Here is a 23,564-nt window from a genome sequence, read left to right on the forward strand (position 1 = left end):
TACAAACCCTACAGAATTGCTCTGAGACAGCAAGAGCACATGCAGTATAGTGGCCATTCATTATTTTATGACTGGGTACATAGACCCCAATTAGAACTAATTGTGGACTGTGCCTCACCTAGAAGAGTAGGCCTATCACTTAGAATATCATACCATGACACATTTGTCATTGTTGTAGTCTGTTATCTGTAGTTAGGTTTGCCAGGGATAACCTCCACCTCAGTAAAGACACACTGAGTAAATCCAGGAGCCATCAGAGCAGTACATAATAAAAATAATAATAATAATAATAATAATAATACAGAGTACCAGTGATTAAATACAGCTGTAACACCAGTTTAACTGTAAATTGTTTTCCTAATTTTCATTTTTCTTCTTACATTTATAATTATTATTATCGTCATTATTATTAGCAACCCCTTTATACTGTTGTGACAGGAATGGCTGGTCGATGACGTCACGGCAGAAGCAGGAACTAAAACAAACACACCAATACTGCAGTTTCAAAAAGAAAGACGTTGTATTTAAATACAAAAATAAATCAAAGGTTTGAACAAAAAGAAACTTACTCACAGAGCGAAAATAAAACAGGTAAACAAAACAAATCTCAAACACAAAATATACAGGTCAGGCTGGGCAGTCGCTGTCACTGTTCCTGTATATATATATTTTTAAGTTTTGTTTTCTCCTCGATCTCTACTCTCGCTCCTCTGAACTCCCACCCACGAGCTGGAGAGCTGCAGGCTTTTTATATCGTGGCCGAGGGGTTTAACTAGTTAGTAATTATCCTATTACCCCTTGGCCACAATTTGCACAAGTTTATTAATTATGTGTGACTGCCGGCTAGATTAACAACGTACTAGCTGACAGCCACACATTACCACAAGGTTTCATAAAACAAAACAAAAACACACAGCACTTTGCCGTCACTAAATAAAACAATACATAAACAAACAAACAAATACAAAATAACACAGGCGGAGGGGGAAACCCTGTTCTAAAATAAACACACACATTTCCACAGCAGGGCTCTCTACCGCCCTGCTACAACTGTATTACCCTTTATTAGTGTTAACATTACCATTAACATGTCTACTGCTCCCCTTATTGTGCAGTTGACCATTATCTAGCACAGTCCCAAACTGGGGCCGGGTAATCATGGGGGGCTGCAAGATACTTTCAGGGGGCCAAGGGGTCCATTTATTTACATGAATGCTGAATTAGGTGCTAGGGGATTATTAATACATTCACATACAGTAAGCTCTACAGTTCATTTTTAATCTCCATTTCCAAAGGCCTCGCTTACAGTATGTAACATTATTTAACAAACATTTATATGGCTTCAGTAGAAAATGTATGAACCCCTGATGTAGCATGCTTCGTTATAGTGGATAGAAAACGAAATTGGAAAGAATGCGTTGTGCATAGGGAATCAGATGTTTGGAAGGTTTGGATGTGTGGCAATCAGAAGCATAATATGGAGATTTTGTCATGGCCTACCACAGGTTGTTAACCCAATTGTTTATGAGCTGCTTCTGATAAGAAATATAACTGAACAGTACAGACAGTGGGTACTGTGAGAAATATAACTGCACAGTACAGACAGTGGGTACTGTGAGAAATATAACTGCACAGTACAGACAGTGGGTACTGTGAGAAATATAACTGAACAGTACAGACAGTGGGTACTGTGAGAAATATAACTGCACAGTACAGACAGCGGGTACTGTGAGAAATATAACTGCACAGTACAGACAGCGGGTACTGTGAGAAATATAACTGCACACTACAGACAGCGGGTAATGTGAGAAATATAACTGCACAGTACAGGTAAACGCCTCAGTGGATTAAATGACTGGCACTGGCACACTAGAGGCCAGCTGGTAACAAAACCAGCACACACTGGGCAGCATTTTCAAAAGTTTGTAAATGATAACTCCAGTGTTAATTAAGAAAACGGTACGTAGTATTGTTGTCATTGTGCCTATTTCGTTATTAAATAATCGTCCTAGTGTGATTTCCGAAATTATGTTGATTTATGAAATAATGTTAATTTCTTAACGAGCAGTGCTTCTTGCGACTATTTCTTTTGTTTGAGTGGGAATTTAAAAGCAAATCCATGTTAATTGTCATAATTTATCAGGAGTTAATTTGCACTTGGAAAAAGAGGGTTTTAATTAACGAAAGAGTATATAACTCACCTTGAAACAGACATTTAACAGACCACGTCTGTGACACCGACGATATAAAGAGTGTAAAGGACCAGGGTTAATTTCTTACAGACTACCTTGATAATTCAATATTTGTAGTTATGAAAATATTTTAGCCTTTTCTATACTTTTGGTTATGAATGAGATTTTAACTTACTTATTTTAACCATTTGTATCCTTAGGGAACATTTGTTGTATTGCTAAAATAATATACCGTTATTTGCACCCAGTGTAATGTTACTAAGAAATTAACTGTAGCCTATTTGAATTCTGCATAAGTACATTATATGACAGCTGACATTCATTTGAATTATACAACTGAAATCTTGGTATAGAAAATGGCATAAGTTTCCGGATTTGCAAAGCGTCCTTGGCTTTTAACACCTGTGTCTTGTCTACACAAGAACAATGAACAGACGTCAAGGACATACGAAACGTATTCGTAATGTTGTCAGACTCCCTCCACACTTTATGTACAATGTACACTTTTACCTTCACACGTTTGTATGCATATAAAATGTTCTTATAATACTGTAAGTGTTTGGTGGCTACTCATGTTGAGTTTAATTATCGCAGAGGCGAGTCAAGAGTACCAGAGAAAATGCATGATTAGAGGAATTCACTGAACAATTAATTATAAACAAATTGTGTATTGGGTTAGGGAGTTCTATAGTAATTTTATAAAGCGTAATAAATCTATAATGAAGTGTTACATACATGGTATACGTGTATAATAACGAACAACTACAAACACCAGCACTTGAAACGTATGTATTTATAGCCTACAATCGTACTTACTAAAATACATATAAAAGTAGATTTCATCATAATAACTTAAATTACAACCATTATACATAGATGGCTTATGATATTTTTTTCTTTTTAAACCAAAAAAGATTGCAAAATACACATTAAAAGAGTTGCATATAGTAAGCTAAATGACTAATAGGGTTTATTATTATTATTATTATTTTTTTTTTTTTTAATCCGTTCCATCCGATTTTTACCTACACTCCAGATAGTCCTAAATCAGCATTTCCATTTGGCTGCTGCTCGCTGATAGGAGAGCCACCTCCCTGTACACTAGTAGTTTCCATAACAGCAAATTATGCTTAAATTAATTTTTCTTGATCTCGTTAACATGCATTTTGATTAATGAGCTCCCCTTATCTAGTCAGAGACAGGAAGTGATGTAGGTGACCTGCGACAAGCTTTTTAGCGAGAAATGTGTTCATTAACGATCTCATCAACTCAATTTCAAAGCATTAACAGATTGATTTAATTAACACATTCCGTTTGAAAATCACTTGCTACTAAAGCTCTTGTTACTATACCACGAACTTGATAGAATAACACTGTTTATTGAAAAGCCGGCCCAATATGTCACAATGGCCCTTGGCCAGTGCTTGTGCTTCCTTTGCTCTGTGCACAATGATTTGTGTAAAGTGTTTCAGGGTAACTCACCCTGTGCAGCACGCAGCAGGGCTGACAGCTCAGCAGGAATCTCCAGAATACCCACATCCTGAAGTGACAAATAAACACAGACTAGTTAAAACAGCACAGGATTACACTTCATACATGTGTAAAGCTACTGACATATATTTCCTATTCATGTTTTACTGCTGTTTGTGTGAGCTTGCATAGTAATCAATCTTTTGAACTGTGACATGTTCATCTTAAAACATCGAATATACTAATTTAATATGGATGTTTAACACTGCCTTTTGCCTTTTGGTTTATGTGTTTTATTCTGTAAGTAAGCAAATTAGTAAATTGTTCATTGTGTCTAAATGTCAAATAGCCTGTGAACAGTACTCCAAGCCCCCACCCCACCCCCACATGCCAATGTCTGAGAGTTTGGAGACCCACCATTCCTGTTGCCCCAGACTGGCCTCTGATCGCTGACTTCCCTCGTTTCTTTTCTTTCTCTCCCTATAGGGGAGAAACAAGTATATTTAGTTATATTTAGATATACAATAGTGTTGCAAATGTATTGGAACACCCCAAGATTTGCCATTTATATCCTTTATATTCCTACCTGTATGAAAAACTCTGGGTGTGAGCATTTCAATTTTCGGTCAGTAATCAGTGATACAGAAACAATAGGCACTCATTTAATTAGGCATCTTAAACAACTTCTAAACAAACATCTCATGCATTTTACCATTTGTGGCTATGTGTTCCTTTTCTCTTACCATTTTAAATTAATTGCATGTGTGGCTTATTAAAGTCATAATTAAACAATCACTCATTTGCCTATTTTCACAACTTTCCAAGATTTTCAGTTACAGTGGTTTGATTTCATATGCACAACAAATCAAAATTAATCAAGTAATGGGGTGTTCTAATAAATGTGCACTCTCTTGTGCACATAGATACTGATTGAGATTATTTTGTTTTGGTCGTGTGTTATCAGAATGTATTGGATAAGAGTGAAAACTGGGACAGAACAAATAGTTCTGCAATTTCAAACAGACACACAACCAGTTCAGTTGGACATTTCCAAGTCAGGGCTTGACAGTTCCATGCTTTGCAACATTTAGGTATTTGGGACAGCCCTGTATCAACCAGCCCAGACACTGAGTACATGTCTTGTTTAAGACAATCACTCAACCACATTAGGACTGAATTGCATACAGAGTCAAAACCAGACGTACCCATTCACTTGTGTGTGCCAGTCTCAATATATTATTTTATTTCACTTAAGTTTACCAGAAAAACTATAGAACATAATAAATGATGGTGTGTATAACATTATTTGTCAAGTGAATAGCCATGGCCGTTAAGGTTCAAGTATTGAAAAAGACATTCATTTAAGGTGATTGTTACAAACAAAACAAATCACATACATCTTACTGTGGCAAAGTGCCCACTCCTTTATATTTATTTATGTATGTTTTATTATTATTGTTGTTGTTGTTGCAGTTATTATTATTATTGTAGTTTTTATACAAAGCCGTCCGTCTTGTTATTATTTTGAGATGACGGTGAAAAGCCGTGTGTCTGTTTGTTTCGTTTAATTATTTAAAAACCTTGTGCAGCCGGTGACCATCTCCTGAGTTAATTAATTGATTAATTGTTGCTAATCGGGAGATGGTCACCTGTATAAAAACCTGCAGCTTTTCTGCACTCGAGGAGAGAGTGCTCAGGGAGTAATGAACGGGAGTTAAATAGAGGTAAAAGAAAAGCGAAAACAACTGCTATTGTGCTGGAACCGCCAGCACAATACTTGTTAGCATAATTGTTTGTTTGTTTGTTTTGTTTGGCCAACGTGCCATTTTGTTTCTGTCTTTTCTTCTGTTTAAATATTTTGTTTTATTATTTAATAAACGCGCTGAGCGCCGGTTGCGCTTCAGTTTTGCCGAGCCCTTTGTTTATATTTTAGTTCTTCCTGGTCCGTGACATCACTGCAACCACTCTGCCACACTTACACACTTAGTGTTTTCATAAAACAGACATCTGGCCCTTTAGGTAAAAGAAGCTCACATTTGCATTATACTCCGGTTATCAGGTCATCACTCTCCAGGTGAAATGACCCTGGAAGTGTAAGACAGTCTAAAAGCATGGCTTGTAAGGAGCTTTCATTAACCTAGTGTAGTACCAGACATCATGATTGAAAATTAAAATACATGTTTGCTATAACATGTGTTTCTTTCCAAACTGCACATTTGAGATCTATATAATGCACATGGCGGAGATGTTTTGCATACCTGCAAATAGGGCGAAACTGAATTTCTGGCTATTTTCAGATTAAGTGGGGAAAAAAGAACGCTCAAAGGGAAATGCATAACATGCTAAAAGAGCAAACCTGAATATCTGATAATCAGGAAGATATGAAGAGGCTTAAGGCACTTTTGCATTTCTTACATTAACATGTGTTTAAAACAGTAATACTTGTAAAGCAAAAAAATCAAAAGTGGTACTTCCTGTTTACAAAATCCTTAGACCAGCATCGCAGCCTCTATCAGAAGCGTTCCCTTTCAATTCGAAGACGACCACCAAAACATACTTATGGGATATGCCTGCCTATTGGTAGGTATTCACTGAGCTCTTTATATCAGAGCTGCCGATAGGCCCCTTCATGGGGTGACATCCTCGGTCCCGCCTACCGAGGAATTAAACAGTCAACCCATGGAAGCCATGCTCTCGTTTTGTCGCTCAACATGGTAAGGTAAGACCTCTGTGTTGAACTAAGCGTATTTTGAAAGAGCTTTTCCGAGTCGACTGCAGTTCCCCTGCATTCGTGCTGAAAGCTGGCTTGCCATTTTCGTGGAATCAGCGGCTCTAAAATAAAGCCTTTTCTTCTCCTTTCTTCAGCAGCCTGTCTGTCTTTTTTATTGTCTGTCATATGTGTGCGACTGCCTGTGCAGTATTGATTTAAAGGAGTGTGTGTGTGTGTCTTTTCAAGCCTACACTCTTGAGGAGAACACAGTTCCTCCGCAGGGGCTAGGCCTTGCTGTATCCTCACCATTGAGTGATTCTGCCGGCTGCCGTGTATGCAGTTGGGCGAAATATAAATAAATACAAATTTTTACTGTTGTTGTTGCGTGTCCACCTGTGTGTTAATCCCGCTTCGCCTGGATCTCCTCAGTCAGACGAAAGGCACTCGCTGGCATCTGGAACCGGACAGGTTCCAATTATGGGTCTGGCCCCTGAACGGGACCGCTGGTCAGCCCTAGGGCTATTTGACGCGGTTGTGGGTACGATGCAGAATTCTAGGGCAGGCTCCACTAGGTCTTTATACACCTACAAATGAAGATATTTTCAGAAGTGGTGTCTGACATGACCCAGCCTCTTGCCCGTCACGGGATACGGACCCTAGGAAAGCCCCTCTCGAAGCAGTGACTGTCGCACTGGATTGTGGATACAGTCTCGGCTGCGTATGATAGTGCCAGCTTGCCCCCACCTAGGAAGGTAGCCGCACATGTGATATATCCTTCCTTGCCTTCATTAGGCACGGGGGTCCTTGAGGTTGCACACTTGCACCACTAACCTTGGGTTATGCGGTACTGATGCATCCCTCATTGCTGCGTCCCTCATTGCTGCTGTTCCTTCTCCCTCATGACGGCTCTGGTATACTTTCCCATAAGTATGCTTTGGTCGGCTTTGAATTGAAAGGGAACATTAGGTTACGACCACCAACCAGCGAGGTTGCATCGGTCGCCCTCACGGGTTTGATGCAAAAAGTGAACATAGCTTCCGTGGGTTGACTGTTTAATCCCTCAGTAGGTGGGACCACGGACGTCACCCCAGGAAGTGGTCTATTGATATAAAGAGCTCAGTGAATACCTACCAATAGACAGGCATATCCCAGAAGTATGTTTTGGTGGTCGTCTTCACTTTCAGGGAACCAAGGTTACAGTAAGTAACCTAACATTCTCTAACTTGTTATACACTCTTTGTGTATATATATATATATATATATATATATATATATATATATATATATATATATATATATATATATATTTTTTTTTTTTTTTAAGTTTAAATATTAACATTACAAATATATCACAAGCAGAGGAATGCTGCAACAAAGTTGTTTTCAGTTGCATAGAAACAATCATTTACAGACCAGGAAACTCCATTGTGATCATCAACCTCAAGCAAAAGTGTTTAAAAAAAAAATTATAATTGCATTGCACTTTCGCCCTTTCGTCAAAGCACTGACGATACAGTAGTATAGCATGGGTCTCCCACAGGAAATGTGCACAGTAGTTTTGCAGTTTTCCCATGCTTTTCCCATGGTTTGCCATGTTTTTTTAATATGCTTTACCATAAATCTCTGTGCTTTACAATGTTTATCTAAGTTTTACCATTCTTATCTAGGCTTTATCACACTTTGTGGTGCTTGTACAGAGGTAAACTTCTATAAGAGTATGCTAAGGTAATATTATAGTTCAACTATACTAGTATGTCACTGGCACCACAGTAGTACCATTTCATTATTCAGATGTTCCAATGGCCTTCCAATAGACTCTGGTAATCCATTGCAATATTGCAGTATGATCACACAAACCGATGGTGGTACTTGTACACGTGCTACCAGACAAACAAATTGCCTTGCCATTGTCGGTAATGCTGTGGTCTACAAATGGTTCTGCTACTTGGGTTCTGTGATGGATTGCACTTGGCAACCAGGATGCAAGGAAACGCTGTAGCGTGTGTTTATTATTTACAGTAATAAAAAGAAAATAAATAAAATAAAACCTAACCCGATCTCGGTTCCTAGCTAAACAGAAGTTGTCTCTATCTAATAACAAGGCAGGATAAGCCTGTTGCCTCGTCTTCAAAACCAAATCACAATCCAAGCCGTAGTCCAAATACCTTTTCCAATAGTTTGTTGTCCAGTTTCACAGTACTAATAATAATCTGTTTGCTTATCTTTCTCACAAACACAACTCCTACCATCACCCTCTCCGACCCCCCCCCCCCCCCACCTTTTAAACATAACCGATTACATAATTGAACAATTAGACAATTGACTTCACCTGGATTCAACCTCGACTCCAGTAACCTCTGCAGGGTCCTAATTATGGTTGCCACCTTTTCCACAGACCAAACCTAGACATATTTCTCAGTCAGCTTAGCTCTATCAAAACTGCAGTATACTGTAATACATTTTAACACAATACCACCAGATCTAGGTACAAATAATCATGCAGTAAATACAGTATTGTGCTCTTGACATTTCTACCAATCGAACTTGCAAGCCAGATAAATAGTAGCTATATCATGGTAGGTTAGAGGCTAATCTTACCGGAGACAAGTAGCTGTGGTGATGAGTAACGCCATGGCAAATCAATGCAATTTCTGAAGCGACGATCCTGTCTACATGCTTTTTTTTTTTTTTTTTTACAAATAATTTCTGAGCCTGAAAAGCCAGTTTGTGACGGTCAGAATTAGTTTACAGCCATTGTGTCATGGCAAATTCACCCCATAATAAATATTAACAAACGTTATAAATAGACGTTAAAAAATACGGCACTATTGGTAAAAAAAAGTCAAAATGTACTCAAATTTGGTTTGGGTTTTTCAATATTACAAATGGCTACCGCTAAATATGCAATGTTTATACATACACGCACGCATATATGTGGTTTAATTGCCATTATATATCGTAAGTAACCCATATTTTACTGTAAAGGTTATGTATTTAATCACACACAGATCAGTGTAATGTAAAGCATTATTCAAATTCTGGGGGCACAGTAGAATGTACAGGTCAGTGCTAAACAGTACATTTCTAATAAGATAGTGGAAAGCCTTTAAGCTAATGTACTAATGTACTGTATAACTGGAAATTTGGGCTGGTATTAAATTTGCAGATTTGCTACCTTGGTAGATTTTGATGTTTTTTGAATTGGCATTTATCACTTAGCACGTTCACAAAGAAAAATGTCAGTTTTGTATTTCTACTTTTAATTTAAAAAACATTCAAATACATGTTTACTTAATGAAATGAGTCTGCTAAAACAGTATCTAATTTACAGTAACTAGTTATAGCATCTACAATGTCACTGCAGCAACTTGGAGAACAGGGCCTTCTGAAACTGAGTTACAATATGTATCGTTCTTATATGACCCTTCAATTTTAAGATATCAGTCATTGGAAGGGATTACCAACTGCAGTACACTTTAATGATAGGAATTTGCTAACTCAGTTTTAAAACTTAGCTTTGGTTCATTAACATAACACAGTGGCATGATCACAATATCATGTAGTAATTGTAGGGCAGTATTGCACGTGGGAAACGTTAACAATAAAGCCGAAACTAAAACGCTTTAAATTTAAAATTGGTTAATAGACTAGCAAACACTGGCAAAATCAGCTTTTCTTATACGGTGCAGAACTAATATATTTTTACATATTGTTTAGGGACTTTGCGATACCTGCACGGTGGATAGTAGTATCTACACGTATTGACAATAACAATCCAAAGCAAATTTGCACCATTGTTACAGATTTTCTAATAAGTCTGGCATAAACAATATTGGCTGCTACTTAATTAACCCCTTATAGAAAAATAAATAAATAACACAAAACCTGTGCTGCATACCATCAGTCTGTCAGAGGGCAGGATCACACACTGTCATGCCACACTCTGATTGGTGGAAGTATTATTGGCGATCCAATCCAAACCGCCAATAAAGCCAAAATAAATTCCTCTTCAAAATGTCCCGTTATACGATATGTCAAAGAAAATATTAAAAGGAAGGTTGGTGTTTCTTATGCGTTTCACTTAAAACCGGACATTAGGGTGTCCGAATTTGTTAATTCCGGCCACCCGGACACAGATGCCAATTCCAGGACTGTCCGGGTCAAACCCGGACAGATGGCAACCCTAGTCCTAATGCCCCCATGTATGGTCTCTGCACAATAATAAGTATTTATTTTAAACCAGACTTATTTATTTTTAGTTTGCCTTATATACCACAGTTATTATTTACAAAGTGTAGTCCTTAACCCAAATTTAGTTTTGATCCCAAACACTTTACATTATTTAATTTATTTGTTTACCATCCACTTGGTTAATGTTGTCCTTTCACATTTTATCCATTTTCTTTAACCAATCCCTCACAGTTCTTAGAGTAATATGCTGATATTATGAAGCTATAGCATTTGTATTTTTCTACCTTTTCTGTAAGGAAAAGTATTGGTGCCAAAGATAATGATATTGTTTGCACAGTCCCAGTTTTCAGCATTATCCAATAAATCCCTGTAAAACACTTCCAAAATGAAAGAATCTCAATCGGTTGCTATGTCTTCAACATCTATAAAAACACTGCAAACCACTTCTCTCTACAAAGTTAATGCTAATTGTGGATGGAAAGCATAATAAAAGCATTGTAAAACATTGACCTGAATGGTAGAGCTTTATGGTATTTGCTAAATGACCGTGCAAACCTACCACGGTAAACCATTTTAAGGGTTAATCACTTGAGGGTTAGGTAAAGCAAAATAAATAAAGCATAGTGCGTAAAACGGTTAACAATGATCAAAGTAGTGAACATCATCGCATTGTATCCAATGTCAAATTAATAGAGTGAGTAATAAAGAACGTATTGTGTAAGGCTTTAAAATGACATGAAAGTCGACTAACATGCTCTGCTATGAAAGCAAAGCAAGCAAATACATTTAGCTCTTTCTTTTATAGTGAGCTGTATTTTGTAACTTGTGTTCAAATACAACTATGTTCTCTCTATTGCTCCACTGCTTATTGATCAAATTCTTACTTGAGCAGCCCTGCCCCACCTAGCGCACTGCAGTAAGCAGGCTAGAAACATTTGTATTGTGACACCAGAACTATTGTGCAGCTACTGTATAACCCTAGTAAGGATTTATAATGTAATCTCAATGTCCTCTCGATCTGGGAACTACTGTGCCTTTCCTTTAGATTGTTAACCAACAAAGCTACAATGATCTCCTGGCTACCACTGCTGAATAAGAGCCTCCTTTACTATCCCTCTGCTCTAAACACAGGATCAGCCTCTCTCACACTCACTTCAAGGCTACACACCACCCAGCCCCTCAGCTTTAACTGCCAGACCACATTGCTGCCCTCACTTGAAGTCCCTCTTCTCTAACAACTACCACACCCACCCAGTTCCTCGGCTCTAATCTCTCTGTCCTCATGCTTAACCCAGAGACCCCAATCAAGCCTGATCAAATAAATATTAAGACATGAAACAGATTGAACAGATAAAGCCTACCTTTATACTGTTGGTGGGAAAGTGAGTTTCAGTATGGTAGAGCTGCTGTGGAACTCCTGCTGAGTCGAAGTTCCCAAGACTAATAATAAAGGGAAGAGATTGCTCAAGCACGGAGGTGCCTTTATTACCTGTGAACTTTACACTGCAGCTGGAGCTGACGTAACCAGGACCCATTAGGCAAACAAACTCTCAAGAACAGACACAAACAATGAGGAGGAATGATTATGACAGCATGACCAATGGGAGGGCGTGCTGGGAACTGGGCAGCAGTGTGGCCTAGTGATTTAAGCTGCAAAACTAGGAGGCAGAGTGGCCTAGCGTTTATAACTGATGGACTGGGAGATGGCCTTGGTAAGCCCTGTTGGAAATGTCAACAATGGCAAGCACTGGTTTTTCCTGGTCAGAGCTGGGAGTGTACTAATTTTTAACTGCTTAATGCTGGTAGAAGAGCATGATAAACTGGTTAAGTCCCTTAATATATTTTTTAGGTTAATCAGTTATTATATACACTACTAAATTATTATTATATACACTACTAAATTAACCTAGTCCATGTACAGTGCCGTGAAAAGGTATTTGCCCCCTGTCTGATTTTCTGCATTTTCGCACATTTTATTTGGTCAGATTTTTGTGTGCGTTGTAGTCGTATATAGAGGGAGTCTCAGAGAAAAAAATGACACCAAAGTTTGGTGCTTTTTTCATTTGTCTGGTGTTCAAGGTAATCAAACATGCAATCTTCAGGTGTGAAAAAGTTATTGCCCCCCTAGTTAACTCAACCCAATTAAAGGGATAATTAGGGTCAGCTGTTTGAGTACTTTGGTTAACAACCAGGCCTGATTTGGGCCAGCCCTGCCCAATATAAATCTGACTAACTTTGGCCCTTACCATCAGAGTGAAGTTGTCAGCAGACAGGTTCTAGAGGCACATCATGCCACGAGCAAAAGAAATTCCTGAAGACCTCCGGAAATAAGTTGTTGATGCCTATCAGTCTGGAAAGGGTTACAAAGCCATTTCTAAGGAGCTGGGGCTCCACCGAACCACAGTCAGAGCCATATTGTCCAAATGGAGAAAGTTTGGGACACTAGTGAATCTTCCCAGGAGTGGCCGTCCTGCCAAAATCTCTCCAAGAGCAAGGCGTAAAATCGTCCAGGAAGTCACAAAGAACCCTAGAACAACATCCAGGGATCTGCAGGCCTCTCTCGCCTCGGCTAAGGTCAGTGTTCATGACCCACCATCAGAAAGACACTGGGCAAAAATGGGATTCATGGCAGAGTAGCAAGGCGGAAACCATTGCTCACTAAGAAGAACATGAATGCTCGTCTCAAATTTGCAAAAAAGCACCTGGATGATCCTCAAGAGTTCTGGAACAATGTTCTATGGACAGATGAGTCAAAAGTAGAACTTTTTGGCCGACATGGGCCCCGTTATGTCTGGCGAAAACCAAACACTGCATTACACAGTAAGAACCTCATAGCAACGGTCAAGCATGGTGGTGGTAGTGTCATGGTTTGGGGATGCTTTGCTGCATCAGGACCTGGACGCCTTGCCATCATTGAAGGAACCATGAATTCTGCTCTGTATCAGAGAATTCTACAGGAGAATGTCAGGCCATCCGTCTGTGAGCTGAAGCTGAAGCGCAGCTGGGTCATGCAGCAAGACAATGATCCGAAACACACAAGCAAGTCTACATCAGAATGGTTGAAGAACAAGAAATTTAAAGTTTTGGAATTGCCTAGTCAAAGTCCAGACCTAAACCCCATTGAGATGTTGTGGCAGGACCTGAAACGAGCAGTTCATGCTCAAAAACCTACAAATGTCACTGAGTTGAAGCAGTTCTGCATGGAGGAGTGGGCCAAAATTCCTCCATGGTACTGTGAGAGATTAATCAATAACTACAGGAAGTGTTTGGTTGCAGTTATTGCTGCTAAAGGTGGTGTAACCAGTTACTGAGTCTAAGGGGGCGATTACTTTTTCACACGAGGTAATGGGTGTTGCATAACTTTCTTTAATAAATAAATGAAATATGTATCAAATTTCTGTGTTATTTGTTCACTCAGAGTCCCTTTTATCTAATATTGGGTTTTGGTTGAAGATCTGATAACATTCAGTGTCAAAAATATGCAAAAATGCAGAAAATCAGACAGGTGGCAAATACTTTTTCACGGCAGTGTAAACCTGTTTGTAGCTTACATAGTGCAACAGAAACCTGTTTAACCTCACTGCTGTTAATGTCACTCTACACTCATTATCACCACATTGAAATGTACCAACCAGAATATAACAGGGGTCACTGGTAGGCTCCTGATAATATCACATTGGCGACTGCATAAAAACATAAGAAAATGTCCTGGGTACAGTAGATCTCAAAACTTTCCCAAGTTGGGTCTTAAAGGATCAGCATCAACAACATGACTACTTAACCCATTCCATACCCTCACCACTCTGTGTGAAGAAGTGTCTCCTTCAGCAACATGACTAGGTAGCCCATTCCATACCCTCAATACTCTGTGTGAAGAAGTGTCTCCTTCAGGAACATGTCTAGGTAGCTGTGACAGGCTAGCTCTAGTGATGATGTCAGACCAGAAAGGAGTACACAGACAGACAGTAGTGGTGAGTGAATCTGAGACGCTGTTGCGCTCAGTGTTTTAATAACACAGAAAATAAAATGCTGAACAAAAACTGAATACGGCACTTGCGGCCAAAATAAATAGACAAACAAAACAAACAGACACTAAAACACAGGGACGAACACTAAACAAACAAGTACCGTGCTGGTCTTCTAGCACGACATAGCAATTGATTATTATTTACTTCTTTTACCTCCTCTCTCTCTCCCGTTCCTTCGCCCTGAACACACAACCCCGAGTGAGTGCTTTGTGCATCTATATATACTGTTGTGCCGGGATTCAATTACTAATTAATTATTCACTTGAATCCCAGCACGTGAACTAATTCTGTGCAACGCCATGCTCACATATTAAATACTTTAAATGCACGTGAAGTGAAGTGCAATCCCTGTGCCTAAATACAATTATACATTTTAAATAACTCGTGCTACACACAACCATTTATATCCCGTGCAGCCATATCTATACACCAACATTAACACACCACACGCAACATATAACACAGAAATGCACACAGGGGCGGGGCATATTGCCACAGTAGCCCATTCCATACCCTCACCACTCTGTGTGAAGAAGTGTCTCCTTGAACAACATGACTAGGTAGCCCATTCCATACCCTCACCACCCTCTGTGTAAAGAAGTGTCTCCTTCAGCAACATGACTAGGTAAACCATTCCATACCCTCACCACCCTCTGTGTGAAGAAGTGTCTCCTTCAGCATGACTAGGTAAACCATTCCATACCCTCACCACCCTCTGTGTGAAGAAGTGTCTCCTACCAAACAGCAGTTAATATCACTCACATTTATCAGTCAACTGATTTCCACCCACACCACAATGTTTTTACAATGTTGTGCACCCTGGAATAGTAGACTGTACAGATTTTTGAATACACTTCATTAATGAACACTATTGTAATCAATGCAAAACCTAGTACTGTAGTTCCAAGTTCCACAGCAAACTGGGCATGCTTGTTTCAGCAGCATTTAATAATTATCAAGCTCTTGTCAAGTGATATTACAAGGGCTCCATTGTACATGATGAGTGTCCAGTAGGAAACCAGTAAATATCTGGTCATCAGCAGCTGATGATAAAAATCTGAGTTGTGAAGGTACATTTTCCCTGAAGTTTTAAAAAGGTTTACCAGGAAAGTCTAAGATCCAATAGAACTCATTTCACATAGACCAGACCTGCCATTGCTGATGGACATTAAACCACTGATCAGGTGATGATAAGCCTGGTTTGTATTTCCAAACAACATCTCTAGCAACATAACTGCTCATGTGTCTGTGTCGTAAATTCTGTCTTTGTTTGCTCTTATAATCAGCCACCACAAAGAAACAGGATCTACTTGTGACCACCAACATAGAACAGCAATATGTTAGCCTCAGCTGACTCCTCATTGAAAAAGACACTGGTTTGCTACTGTTTTTCCTTACTTATTCGTTTTATAGATATTACTTAGAACTGCATTTTTGCAACTTTCTGTTTTAGAAACTCAAATTCTGACATATTTTGTTAAATCAAAATATTTTATTGCTGATTTTATTTTTCAAATGGTGTATCAACTAATTTTTGCATCTGTGATTATGTATTGTAGATGACACTGTTTTTAAATGCACTCATAGTAACCTAGCTGTAGTAAATATAGTAGTAAAACTCGTAGTAAATATAGCCCACAATGAAGCTGAATTAGGTGGGTGTGCAGGAAGCAGGTTCACTGAAGGACTCTCTCAATCCAGGTCCACGCCTGCTCAGAATGAAAACTCAACTTGTTGTTAGCAACCAACTTGCGAACAGTTGCTCAATTGCATGCCGTAGATAAACTTCTGAGTGACAACTACTCGTACAGTACGTTTCCCAATTCTCATTGGCTGTTTTCCAGGTATTTTATTGTAATTGCCCATCACGCTGTTGCTGTAACTGCATTCCTGTCAGCTATAAATTCTGGTGATAAGTGCTTATCAGTCATGTCATACCCAGCTCCACCTAACCAGTTCTGGTTTGTTCCTCTGATCACTATGCAGATTAATTCTACTAAAGTAAAATGATATTACATTATAGTCATTTTATTTTTTAATTATACAAAATTATGCAACTTCTGTTTTGGAAACATAGATAATTCAAACTTCTGTTCCATGATAGTTGTTGTTGATTTGTATTAGAAATACTAAAAGAAAACTAATAAATTCAATGACAACACTTCTAGTCAGAACGTCATTTCATTTATTACGTTTCTTACACTAAGACTTCTAGTCGAAACATTATCATTGAATTTAATATGTTTTTACACTGAGAAAGACTTATAGTTGAAACGTTTGTCATTGAATTTAGTATTTATAAATGTAGCACTACTGAGCGTTTAAATGAAATGGGATATTATAGAAATGATAGTACTTTCCATTGGAATTCATAGGTATTGTGGTTATTATTGTGTTGGCATGTCAGTAGTAATAGTTTACAGAAAGATAGAGCTATACAGATAACTAATCTCATGTGGCGCTGTATTTAAGCAATGGTAAAGTTACATCATCTGTTGGTTATTCGTTAATTTACTTTGCTTTAGTCCTAGTGATTTATATCTGACAATTCATGTGTGATAGGGTAAAGGATCCTGTCTACAGACTTAGGCATTATAAGTACGATTTGCCTGTGGTGATTTCTGTTGCTTTTCCCCATGTCCCTCTACAACTTTTTGGGGATTAATTGGCTTAACAGCCCAGAGGCCTGGTGCAGAGGTCCTGATATGAGAAGGTTAATGTTCCATGCTAAATTACCAGGTAAGTGTAACCAAATATAAAGCAGTCAACATATTAATAAGGTTTATTGTCTTCCTCAAACAAAAATAACACGACTGTGAAGCTGTATGTGACAGACTCTTCCAGAAAACATTATAGAGTTAATTTAAAAAATGCAGCCATCAAACCACAAAGTAAACTTTGCCACTTTCGCTAGAATAGGAAGGTGCTGTCTGAAATATCGCTGATTTTCTCACTTTAGATCTGGAACGAGTTCCCGTCCCATGATGGTGGTGATTGTGAACAGAGTTGGTTGACAACCACTCATGTCGATGATTTCCTACCTGATAGTGCTTCCTCCTTATAGTGGACCTGGTTATCATCACTGCAGTCCAGAACTGGGTTAATGACTTCTTCAGCCTCTTGTACTGCTTCCTGGAGGCCAGAGGATAAGATAATCAACACTCCAAACAGCCTTCTCTCTATCTCTCACTCACTCACACTACAGTAAGATGTATTAAAATGTAGCAAAACCAGGGGATGACCCGTGCCGGGTACTTTTAATGATTTCAGAAGACGAAGAAATAAAACAAATTTTTTTTAAAATTTAAATTCCAAATGTATTAATTACCAGACCAGGGTTGAGGCAGAGCTAGTGTACTGTCAAATAATTCTTACATTGTGTGGCAAGGTGTCCCGCCCCTTTGTGTATATATTTGTTTATTATTATTATTGTTATGATTTCTGTGTGTATGACGGCGAAACGCCAGTGTTTGTGTATTATTATTGTGGCAGGACAAGCAAGGTGCCGTCCATCATGTTGTTTTGTTGTTTATATTTTAAATGTCTCGTGGGAATGTGTGACTGATCAGGTAATAAGTATATAATTAGCTGACAGTCACGCATCCATAGTAAACCCGTGCAAAAGGTGACCAAGGGATAATACAATAATTGATAGCTAGTTGATCCCTCGGTCACCGCTATAAAAGAGCTGCAGTTCAGCTGTTCAGAGTGGAGAACGTCAGTTGAGAGTTAGGCGGTAAAAGTATTAGAACAAACAATAAACAGTTTATAAGCCAGCACGATACTTGTTACTGTTTATTGTTTGTTCTTTTGGCCAACGTGACCTTTTGTTTTGAAAGTGTTTTGTTTTGTAAACCTGTTTATTTGTTTTTGTTAATAAAAAGCTGTCTGCTGTGTTGTGCTGCAATTACTTCCTGGTCTGATGTCACCAAACGGAGGAGGGGGGGGGGGGGGGGGGGGGTCCTTTATTCATTTGAATAAATATTGTGAAAGATGGAAATCACACAGAATATGCACTGAGTGAAAATAACAATTCTGAAACACTTTAATTTTAGTAAATAAAATAAATTGCAAAAGATAAACAGATGTTTTTATCAAACCTTTGTCTAACTGAACATTTTAGAAATGCAGTTATTTTTCTGGTCATCAAACAAGAAAGAAGTGCATGTCTCTTATTATTCCCATTCATGAATAACTGAACAAGAATCACCAGTAAAACCAGTACAACATGCAGCAAAAACATAACTCTTAAATCCAAATTTCTGAACACTGTGTAACTAAAACGTCCAGCCGTTACCTCTGAACTGGCATGCACAAAAAAAGACTAATGCGCACAATACAGAAGGAAACAAGAGCCTTGCATAAGTTACTTTTATCGCCACTACTCTGTACAACCAAATACAAATTGCAAATACATTCAGTTGCCTTGCAACATCCCCCCCCCCCCCCCCCCCCCCCCGAAAAATAAATAAAAATAAATAAATTGCAGAGCACAGCTACACCACTTAACCAAAAGAAAACTTATGAAAATCCATCTGCAGTGAAATTTGAATCGTTCAAAACGTTTTTTTTATTATTATTATTTTCCAACAAAACATATTCTAGCGTTATTTTAAGACGACTGTGAACGAGCCAGTAAACAGTATATCCAAACATTTTAATAAATCAGTTACCGGTATGTAACAAGATTTATCAGTTTGATTAATATCTTGATTTAGTTAATATTGAAACATACAAAGTACTCAATATTTTAAATGTTAATAGCTAATTAGTCACAAACGTATTCATCATATCATAGTATCAATTGAATTTTTAAATTAATGTTATCAAGTACAAAAGTTAGTATGAAAACGTTTCTACAAAAGAAACAACCCAAAGCTGAACTCCTGTAGCTGCCTTTTTTGTTCTTAATACTGCAAAACGTATTTTTCGGTAGCGGATTCGACATATTGTAATTTTATTAAGGCCGAGCACACTTTTTACCCCTGCCAGTAGAGCGATCACATGACTTTAACACTGCCCTATTGTCAGAGCTCTCGCTCTAAATCCCGCCTACAGGTAGGCAATCTGTGAGCTCTGACTGGTGAATTTCTACTTTCATTGACAGTCCGCCAATACTGCCTTGCTACACTTTATTTTTCTACAGTTACAGCTACCGCCGGCGCCTGCTTTTAACTATTAATAGAAAAAAATACATAGAATGTCATTGCTCCTGCGGCCCACCTGGGACGGTGTTGCGGACTACCTTTGGGCCGCGGACCACAGTTTGGGAACCCCTGCTGCATACTGTACAACTGCACTGCCCTTTTAGTCTCTAGTGAGCGTGTATAAGCAGTGCACTCCACATCAATGCATTTACAGTAAGTGAACTCAGTTAAAAGCACCATTTTAAGCAGTAGTTTCTTTAGTGATCATGTAGAATGTTTTTTAAACATGTATTTAATGATCAGTGTGTGACACTACTTCACACAGAGGGTGGTGAGGGTAAACATCTGGATCAATCCAGCAATTTTCAGGTTACACATGGCTAGTTCAGTTAAAAGTGGGATGTTTTGTTTCCCCATAACTGTTTCCTCTGACCTGGCCTGGTGACCGCGGATGTGGGCCTGGATGATGATGGCTTTGTGTCTAAAGAAGCGGAAGTTCTTGCGAGAGATGAAGCCCCTGATGTTCCTCTGGATGGTGATGGCAGCCCAGGTCTGAGTGTTACTCCACTGGCCCTCCAGCAGCTGGAACATAGTCTGCTTCAGGAACACCTGTCACCAAACAGCACTGCCTCAACATGACAGTCTGAACCAATGCGTTATTTAAAGAACACTTTATCAAAATTGTTTCTGAAAAAAGAGCAAGAAGTTTCACATTATATTTTGATCTTTTTAAATTCTATTTCCATTACCACAAACTGGTAGCCCAGATAATAGTGAGTAGACTGTGATATAAACCAGGGTTGTGATGGTCAGTGCCCCAGGGAGCTCCCTGATACTATTGCTAATAGTGAGTAGGCTGTGATATAAACCAGGTTTGTGATGGTCAGTGCCCCAGGGAGCTCCCTGATACTATTGCTAATAGTGAGTAGGCTGTGATATAAACCAGGTTTGTGATGGTCAGTGCCCCAGGGAGCTCCCTGATACTATTGATAATAGAGAGTAGGCTGGTATAATCAGGTCAGTGCACCTTGCTCAGCCCCAGCTGATAGTGCTCCGGTGATCTCCCTGACAGCCTCTCCAGGATGAGGGCACACTGGTCTCTCTCAGGGAGGTGGCTGTGCTGTCTGGACAGCAGTGGACCTACCTGAAACACAGGAGGGCCCTTATACAGTAAAACATAAAGTGACACTTTAAAACCCTAACCCTAACCCTAACTCTAACCTTTTTCTGATACAATTGTGTACTTACATATATTGTGCAAAAATATTTACACATTAAGTACATTGTAACTATGCATAATAACATTGCAATTATGTGTAGGTACACATGTATTTACTATGTAACTACTATGTAAATACATAGTAATTAGAGACATTTAATGTAAAGTGTTACCAAATATAATACTTTTACAATTTACTGTCAACATGGATGAGCCATGAATTCTGATAAATACCTGCTGATAAAATATTGAAAGGGGATTCTGATGGGATAGCCCTCCTTTCTGATGTGTATGGTCTCCAGTACCCCAGCATGCCTCAGTTGTAAGGTGACATAATCAACATCAAATATACCAGGCAGCTGGGAGAGAAATAATTCAGAGATAGAAAAAAGACAATTCAAAGAGACATGAGAACAGAATAATATAATGAACCAACGAGGCCAGTCAGCCCATCTGTGCTCATCCGGTTGCTAGTTGCTGATTGATCTCAAAATTGTCAAGTTGGGTCTTAAAGGATCCAAGTGATTCAGCCTCAGCAACATAGCTAGGTAGCCCATTCCATCCCCTCACCACTCTCTGTGTCTCCTTCCCTATGTCCCAAGTCTATGTCCACTTAATTTCCAACTTCTAAGGTTTAGTGTATCAAGGTGTTTGAGTTTACACTAAGGGTCAGTTTATGAATTAATATTTCATAATGCAACTTGTCTGGTATATAATATTAACTACAGTAGGTCCACTAGGGGCATTAAAACAGTTAACACAGGGTACATTTATTGATACAAGTAATACATCATTTTTTTTCAAAAGCAAAGTCTGGTTTACGAACTTCTGTACACTGGAAGTAGTTATATTGGACATGTATGTTGATGCAAATGTAAGGCCAATTAACCACTGCTGATAGCTGTATTGATTTTGTAACCAAAAAACAAACTGCTGTGTAAATAAAAATTCTCTCATGAGATAGCGAATCTGCACTCCCTGTTCCCACATTTCAAATAAACACAACCCACACAAGAGCGTATCAAGTCATATCTACCTTTTTGTGGTTTGGTTTGAGACAGCGCACAAAGGAGGTTTTACACCTGGCAGGTAAAGAGAAAGATTATCTTTTAATTCAACCCTAATATTGTATATTATATTACAAGTGTATTTTCATCAATAGGTTATTTTTATTTTACTGTTTTATATTTAAAATAATAACATTGCCAGTAACATCTTTCATAATTAGGCATATTTAGAAATGTAGTGTTCTACATAAAAAAAATCCCTTTTTGTAAAAGCATAGCAAACTGTAATAAAGCATAGCAAAGTGAGTTTAATCATTGAGAGAATGTGGCAGGTGTAATTGATTAACTAAATTCAATTGGATAAATTGTTTCACCTCGTTACCATTTCAAAGGCAGTGATGATGCCAGGCTGCGGGAATGTCGGCTCCACGCGCTTGTTTGTGAGTATGTCCTATGAATGGAGGTAGTATAAGTGTTTTGAGCTTTCTTTTGGTCTAAACTGTTTCGTGCAGTTAAAGCACTGTATATGGCTGTTAAGCAGTCTGTGGTGTAACCAACCCGTACATGCTGTGTGAAACGTTTGAGCTAATGTGGTAGTTTGCACTCCCTATGGGAGTTAAGCTTATAAACGTTCTGTTTTGAATTGTGTGTGTTTGTATTCCCGGAGCCTTGCACGCTGCTTTTAGGAAGGACAATGTGCACGTTTCTTTAGCTTAATTATTGTTTTTGTGTGATATTCATTTGGTTTGGAGTGTACTAATTACTTGGTTGTATTATCACGTTTAATTGTTTAGTGTAGTAGTTACTTGTTTTACCACTATTGTCTTGATTCTATGAGCTGCCTGTTTAATTGTACAATTATCTGTATGAAATTTAATCTAACTACTTCATTGATGCTAATTGTACTTGCACTGAATTCAATTTCTAATTATCCAGTTGTTGTTAATTGTATTTTACCTGTATTGAAACATGATCTTGGATTATTTCATCGATGTTAATTGTAATCTATTCATGTTACTTGCCTGCTATTGTGAATTCTGTATTTTAATCATGTATGTGATCTTTTAACAGAAGCCGTGTTTCATAAATAGTGTCATACTTTTATCTCTTGGTTGTCGCTCCTTGTCTTTTCCCAGTATAATGTTTTAATTGCCCTATATAGCGAATGTGTGTTTTGAGTGATTTGGTAATACCTTCAGTGGTGTAGTCTGGCTTCAGGATTAATTGGTATATGTAGTTTCCAATTGTCACTTTCTAAAGACCCCCCCCCCCCCTCCCCCCCCCACCCTTTTGTAAATGTACAGTATAACCAAGGGGAAAACTGCAAAAATACTGTACAAAAATAATGTAGTGATAACACACAATGTGACGTTATTAACAGTCTCCTAAAATATGACACAACCCCTACCTCTCCAGGCGTGCTGTGAGCTCAGACAATGACTGCTGAAATCTGGCTGCTACCGTTGGGGCATGATGGCGATGACCTTTACCTCTTGACCCGAACTCTTTCTGCTGCAGGTAGCCTTGCTGCACTTTCTTAAACAGACTGGACACCATCTGTTTGAGCAAGAGGCAGATTTTATAAATGAAATACCAATTT

General features: G+C 38.5%; 1 protein-coding gene across 1 annotated transcript in view; it reads right to left on the reverse strand.

Moving 5' to 3' along the window:
- Positions 1–23,564, reverse strand: part of LOC117424796 (unconventional myosin-XV) — a 121,873-nt gene that overhangs the window by 60,809 nt on the left and 37,500 nt on the right. Inside the window, exons 18-26 of the mRNA XM_058992191.1 lie at positions 23,373–23,521; positions 21,994–22,039; positions 21,188–21,316; positions 20,766–20,879; positions 20,172–20,347; positions 17,633–17,723; positions 11,925–12,110; positions 4,080–4,142; positions 3,675–3,732 (exon numbers count right to left, since the gene is read on the reverse strand). Coding sequence (XP_058848174.1) covers positions 3,675–3,732; positions 4,080–4,142; positions 11,925–12,110; positions 17,633–17,723; positions 20,172–20,347; positions 20,766–20,879; positions 21,188–21,316; positions 21,994–22,039; positions 23,373–23,521 — 1,012 coding nt within the window. The remainder of the gene's footprint in view (positions 1–3,674; positions 3,733–4,079; positions 4,143–11,924; positions 12,111–17,632; positions 17,724–20,171; positions 20,348–20,765; positions 20,880–21,187; positions 21,317–21,993; positions 22,040–23,372; positions 23,522–23,564) is intronic.

The sequence above is a fragment of the Acipenser ruthenus genome, chromosome 19 (assembly GCF_902713425.1).
Source record: "Acipenser ruthenus chromosome 19, fAciRut3.2 maternal haplotype, whole genome shotgun sequence".
Classification (NCBI taxonomy): Eukaryota; Metazoa; Chordata; class Actinopteri; order Acipenseriformes; family Acipenseridae; genus Acipenser; species Acipenser ruthenus.